Source organism: Bos indicus x Bos taurus, chromosome 15, assembly GCF_003369695.1.
Source record: "Bos indicus x Bos taurus breed Angus x Brahman F1 hybrid chromosome 15, Bos_hybrid_MaternalHap_v2.0, whole genome shotgun sequence".
In the NCBI taxonomy this organism is placed as follows: Eukaryota; Metazoa; Chordata; class Mammalia; order Artiodactyla; family Bovidae; genus Bos; species Bos indicus x Bos taurus.
In genome coordinates, this window is record NC_040090.1 from 35,897,622 (window position 1) to 35,904,608 (window position 6,987).

The 6,987-nt window shown below is 40.7% G+C and overlaps 1 protein-coding gene across 1 annotated transcript; it reads right to left on the reverse strand.

Annotated features, from left to right (window-relative positions):
* Positions 1 to 782: 782 nt before the first annotated feature.
* On the reverse strand, positions 783 to 1,727 carry LOC113904799 (olfactory receptor 51I2-like). The gene has a single exon (XM_027561888.1). The coding sequence runs from the start codon at positions 1,725 to 1,727 to the stop codon at positions 783 to 785; it is 945 nt and encodes a 314-aa protein (XP_027417689.1).
* Between the last annotated feature and the right edge of the window lie 5,260 nt (positions 1,728 to 6,987).

The following is a 6,987-nucleotide window of genomic DNA, read 5'->3' on the forward strand; positions in this document are numbered from 1 at the left end:
ACAAATCAAGTCTGATAAACTCATTTTACTATGTGCTATGGAGTTAAATGAAAGTTTCTCCAGAGAGGATATACAAATGGCCAACAAGTATATGAAAAAAAAAGATCAATGTCATTAATCATCAGGAAAATCCATATTGAAAACACAATGAGATATTACCACACATCTGTCGAGATGGCTATTAAATAATAATAATTAAAAAAAATAACAACAAAAGACGGCAAATGTTGGGAAGGATGTCAGTCACTTGCACACAGTTTTTTGGAATGTAAAATAGCGCAATTGCGATGGAAAGCAGTACGGAGTTGCTACAAAATTAAAATTTTGTAGAAATTTTGCAAAATTAAAAAAATTCTACAAAATTAAAAGTAGGACTACTTGTCATATATTCTTGGGGAAAAGAATTATTTGACCATTGTGACAGTGTTCCCAAGGTAATAAGTAACTTTTTCTATGCTAATTCAATTTAAAAATGGATAAAATAAACACATGGAACAAAATGAGGGATTGATTTTAAGGAGACACATTTGTGGATTTTTTGTAAAATTTGAGCTTTTTTTTTTTTTTGGACAAACTACAATTCAGTGTAACTTGCCAAAACCTTCTGACTTCAGTCTTAACTAGTGCCAGGCTGTCATCAAATATCTGGTGGAAAAAATCCTAAGAGTAGATTTCTGAGCAAAAAAAAGTTTAAAAGATTGTCAAAGCAGGTCTTAAAAACCCCAATTTGTGAAGTAATAGTAAATATCCAATGACTTTTTTCCTTTTCATGTGCCTCTGGCTTAAAACTTGGTTCCCACTAGCATTCGACCAATCCTCCTTCTAATCTCTTTGGTTTTGATGGAATAGATGACTGGGTTGAGCATGGGAGGCACAAAGAGATAAATGAGGGACATGACTGTGTGCACAAATCGGGGGGCATGCCTCCCATAGCGGGCAGTCATGGACACACCAATCTTGGGAACATAGAATATGAGCACAGCACACAGATGTGACACACACGTGTTGAGTGTCTTTAACCGTTCCTCCCGAGATGCAATGGCAAGTACACAGCACAGGATGAGCACGTATGAGAAGAGAATGAGTGCAGCGTCCAGGCCGAAGGTAGACATAACAATGATGAGACCGAAAATATTGTTGATGGTGATGTCACCACAGGGAAGATGGATGAGATCTGGATGAAGGCAGTAGGCATGAGAGAGTATATTGGCCTTGCAGAAAGACAACCTCTTCAGAAGGAGAGGCAGTGGGAAAATCATACAGAAGCTGCGGATGATGGCCCACAAGCCCATGCATACAACATGGGAATCTGTGAGCATGGTGGTGTAGCGCAGAGGGTTACAGATGGCCACATAGCGGTCAAAACTCATAACCAGCAGGACCCCAGACTCCATGAAAGAGAAGAAGTGGATAAAGAACATTTGAGCCATGCAAGAATCAAAGCTGATCTTCCTTAAATGGAAGCAAAATGTGGCTAGCACGGTGGGCAGTGTGGAGAAAGACACACCTAGATCATTAACTGAGAGCAGGGATAGGAAGTAGTACATAGGCTGATGCAAACTCTGCTCCTCCTTGACAATGAAAAGGATAAGGGCATTGCCCACAATGGAGACAATGTAGAGGGTACCGAGGAGCAAGAACATCCAGTGTTGGGAGTTCTCCAGCCCTGGGAGCCCTGTCAGGGTGAACGTTGGCAACTCTGAGCTGTTGTAGAGGATACCTCCCATGCTGGAGGGACTTGTACTGTAAGACTTGTACTGTAGGACCACCACCTGTAGAGAAGACAGACGTACAGTTTATTGATGACCTATTTTAAGTTTCTCTTATGCCATCCAGACCCTTACTTTAGAGCTTAATCAATTTTGTTTACCACATCACTCCTTGCCCCTCTTGCTCCCTGTGGTTTCTGGAATTGTCTAAGTGTTTTCAGGTTATCCAGCTGGCTCAACAGGTCACATGACCTTCCTCTGTACCTGTGCCTATCCCCACCATGCTCTTCTTCACATTCAAAGCTATGAACTTGTTATCAATCAAAAGGCATCAGTTTGTGCAAGACCTAAGACATCATTCTCCTGGTGACTACTTCCTGGACTGTTCTGTGCATTCCAATTATTCATCAAACTGTAAAATTTTCCTTTTTCCATTCTCTCACTTTACTGTCTCTACTGATAAGTAACATTTGCTCATTATCATGACTCTTGGGCTTTCTTACTTCTACACAGTGTCCCAGTTCTTTCTTGCATTTATCCATACAGAAGATAGATGGACAGGAAGATATAGCTCCATTGAGACAATCTTCCAGACATACATCAAAATGCACTAGGACTCCCTTATATCCACTCATCTATTCATTCTTCAGTCCACCTTATGGCATTCATTTTCACCATGAATAACTTAATATACTAAAGTACTTTCTTAATAATTTCCTTCAGATCTAAATAGAACCTGTAAGTCACAAGACTAATAATCAGTTCTCTTATCCATGGCTATACAGATAATTGGCTCTAATCTATGTTTTCCATATCTTCAAATAATATTATTATGACTAAGTTCGAGACACAAAATTTAAAGATCACATTGCCATGTTCTTTCTTTTTATGTTGTTATTGTTGTTGTTCAGTCACTAAGTTGCAGCCCATTTTTTGAGACCCAAAGAAGGCAGCACGCCAGACTCCCCTGTTCTTCACCATCTCTTGGAGTTTGCTGAAATTCATGTCTATTGAGTTGGTGATGCCATCCAACCACCTCATCCTCTGTCACCCTCTTCTCCTTTTGCCTTCAATCTTTCCCAGCATCAGGTTCTTTTCCAATGAGTTGGCTCTTCACATTAAGTGACCAAAGTATTGGAGATTCAGCTTCAGCATCAGTCTTTCTAATGAATATTCAGGACTGATTTCCTTTAGGATCGACTGTTTTGATTTCCTTGCTGTCCAAGGGACTCTCAACAGTCTTCTCCACAATCTGAAAGCATCAGTTCTTCAGGACTCAGCCTTCTTTATGGTCTAACTCACATCCATACATGACTACTGGAAAAATCATAACTTTGGCTGGCAGACTTTTGTTGGCAAACTGATGTCTCTGCTTTTTAATACCTTGTCTAGATTTGTCATAATTTTCCTTCCAAGGAGAAAGCATCTTTTAATTTTATGGCTGCAATGACATCCACAGTGATTTTGGAGCCCAGGAAAATAAAATTTGTTACTGTTTTCACTTTTCCCCATATATTTGCCATGAAGTAATGGGATCAGATGCCATGATCTTTATTTTTTAATGTTTAGTTTCATGTTCTCTTTCACCCTTATCAAGAGACTCTTTACATCCTTCAGCTACTATATTAAATGGGTCAAGATAAGGAAAACAATGACCCAGCAGCCTCTGCCAGCACTTTAGCCCATTTGTTATTTAACTTATATGCAGAGTACATCATGAGAAATGCTGGACTGGAAGAAACACAAGCTGGAATCAAGATTGCTGGGAGAAATACCAATAACCTCAGATATTCAGATGACACCATCCTTACGGCAGAAAGTGAAGAGGAACTAAAGAGCCTCTTGATGAAAGTGAAAGAGGAGAGTGGAAAAGTTGGCTTAAAGCTCAACATTCAGAAAACTGATCACGGCATCTGGTCCCATCACTTCATGGGAAATAGATGGGGAAACAGTGGAAACAGTGTCAGACTTTATTTTTCTGGGCTCCAAAATCACTGCAGATGGTGATTGCAACCATGACATTAAAAGACGCTTACTCCTTGGAAGGAAAGTTATGACCAACCTAGATAGCATATTCAAAAGCAGAGACATTACTTTGCCAACAAGGGTCCATCTAGTCAAAGCTATGGTTTTTTCCAGTAGTCATGTATAGATGTGAGAGTTGGACTGTGAAGAAAGCTGAGCGCCAAAGAATTGATGCTTTTGAACTGTGGTGTTGGGGAAGACTCTTGAGAGTCCCTTGGACTGCAAGGAGATCCAACCAGTCCATTCTAAAGGAGATCAGTTCTGGGTGTTCGTTGGAAGGACTGATGCTGAAGCTGAAACTCCAATACTTTGGCCACCTCATGTGAAAAGTTGACTCATTGAAAAAGACTCTGATGCTGGGAGGGATTGGGGGCAGGAGGAGAAGGGGATGACGTAGGATGAGATGGCTGGATGGCATCACTGACTCGATGGACATGAGTTTGAGTAAACTCCAGGAGCTGGTGATGGACAGGGAGGCCTGGCATGCTGCGATTCATGGGGTTGCAGAGTCAGACACGACTGAGCGACTAAACTGAACTGATAGCCTCACACTTCAGATCCAAGAAATCACATTTTTATACCATAACAATCTTATTCTACTGAATGCCATGGCTCTATTTCATTCTTTATTCTGGTTAGGATAATATTTCCACAGGGCAGATTTGAAAATGGCACTTTTTTGATTAGACACCTTGAATGCCCCCTCATTATCAAACAGTTCAAACCTAACTCATAAGCCTAGGAATAAAGGTCCTCTGTGGTCAGTACTAAATCAATATTTCTGTTCTCAGTTCTCAACATTTTCCTTCAGTTCAGTACAGTTCAGTCACTCAGTCGTGTCCGACTCTTTGCAACCCCATGAATCGCAGCACGCCAGGCCTCTCTGTCCATCACCAACTCCCGGAGTTCACCCAGATTCATGTCCATCGAGTCAGTGATGCCATCCAGCCATCTCATCCTCTGTCGTCCCCTTCTCCTCCTGCCCCCAGTCCCTCCCAGCATCACAGTCTTTTCCAATGAGTCAACTCTTCACATGAGGTGGCCAAAGTACTGGAGTTTCAGCTTTAGCATCATTCATTCCAAAGAAATCCTAGGACTGGTCTCCTTTAGAATGGACTGGTTGGATCTCCTTGCTGTCCAAGGGACTCTCAAGAGTCTTCTCCAACACCACAGTTCAAAAGCATCAATTCTTCGGCTCTTCCTAAACATTTCTGATTGTCCCTGTATACAATATGCAGATACCCTTGATTTGGAGGGGGGTTTTTTTAGCACTACTTAGGGTCTTGCCAAGTGTCTTCCAAAGCAATCAGTCTTTTTATAACCATCCACCCCATTCATTTATTCTAAGAAATGAGTGAGGGAGTGAGGCGGTGCTTATTCTTAGAAGACATCTACATCCAAACTACAGCCTAATAAGGGAGAATCCCTGCAGAGAAAGGAATATATGAAATGGAAATCATGGCAAGATTTCAGAGAACAAGAATAACAAATGGAAAATAGAGAACCATAAAGTGATTCTTTAAAGTGAAAATACGCAGAAAAGAAATTTAAAAATCTGGCTCCTATAAAAACAGCCTTTCTGTCTTCATATTGTCATATTATAACAATCAGAATTTCTAAGCTAGTCAAAGTGTCTCAGAGCCTGAGTCTGGAGTGTCTGACACTTCACTTTACCTACCTGAAAGATCTCTGTGCATGGAGGTTGCAGGGAAGGAAGGGCAATTGGGGCCCTGCCCATACCCCCCACCTCCTCTGCCAACTCCCTGGCTTGAGCAATATAAGGCTGTATCCATGAATTCCCTTGAGTATTTATCAGCCCAGGAGATCATGGACTGCTGGGAATATGGAGCATCTGCCGTGCCCCTCCCTCACCGACTTGGTAGTTCATTGCTCAAAGGGATATTTAGAAACAGAATGATCAGAACTGGAAGTGACATGCAAGAATATTGTATCTAGTCCCTCATTTTATAGAAGATGTCCTTAAAACTTAGAAAGAAAAAGAGTTACTGCAATTTTATACAGCTTTTTAGTGGCAGAATATTTAAACCTACATCTTCTAAGTTAGTTTATGGCCTTTCCACTCTATAACTATGACCAATACCCACAAGAAATGCTGTGTCCTATCTGTGTCTTAGGCAGATATTATTATTATCTATATTTTGCACATAAGGAAACTGAGGCACAGTGAATTAAGTAAAATTTTCAAAGTCACAAAATATATAAGTGGCAGGACTAACATTTGAACATAGGTGCTCTGAACCCTTATGTTGTATGTCCATACTGTGAGTTCAGATGGTAAGTGCCTCTGTTTCCTTCTCCATGGATTCTTTCTTAGCTTACCATGGGACTGGCACACCAAGGATGCTCAATAAACAGCCACTGAATGAGTAGACGTGACTTCTTTGTCACTTGGTATCTCCCAGGCCTCCAGTGAAACTAAGACCATCGATGTTACATATGTTTAACCAGAGAAAGCAATACACATAAAGGATAAGAATTGCAACATTTTTCAAAGCAGCACCACTGATTGAAATCACACCAACTTGGATTTGGGAATCAAAATGTCTGAATTCACCTCCTGTCCTTCACTGACTAGCTATGTGATCCTGGTCAATTAATCTGTACTGTGCATCTTAGCATCTTCACCTCTAACGCAAGAATAATAATTTAGCTACTTCATAGGCTTGAGGATAAGACATAATGAGTGTTAATAATAAAACATATAGTAAAATAACCTTTGAACCTTGACTGTCACATAATAAGCTACCAAGAAATGTTATCCTTAGTATACTTTGCAGCTGGTAAAATGAGCATGGTCCTTGCTGTGCTTAGACTACTTTAAATGACTGGTGTAGTTAATCCAGTTGAATAAAGAGACCCTTTGCCTGACAATTGGACCTGCAACAAATAGAAATACTGTTATTTTGTTTTAAACTAATTATCCTATATTATCCTTTGACTGCAGAGTAGGTTTCTGGTGAATTTGGATAAATGGAGCAAAAGTTTGAGGTGTTTCCACTATGCACCAGGGAAAATGAGTCTCTTGGGGCCCAGAATCAGGCCCCATAGACAGAGACATGGGCCCATCACAGCCCATAGTCACATCCGAAAGGGAATAGCTCTCCCAGGATAGAACCATTTATCACTTGAGAGGGCCATGTGGAAAGCACTTTGGTAGGATGTCAGCACGGGCACCAACACTCAGACTTCTCCCTTATGAGGCTCACCTTCTATAACTCTCAGGTTATTTTTA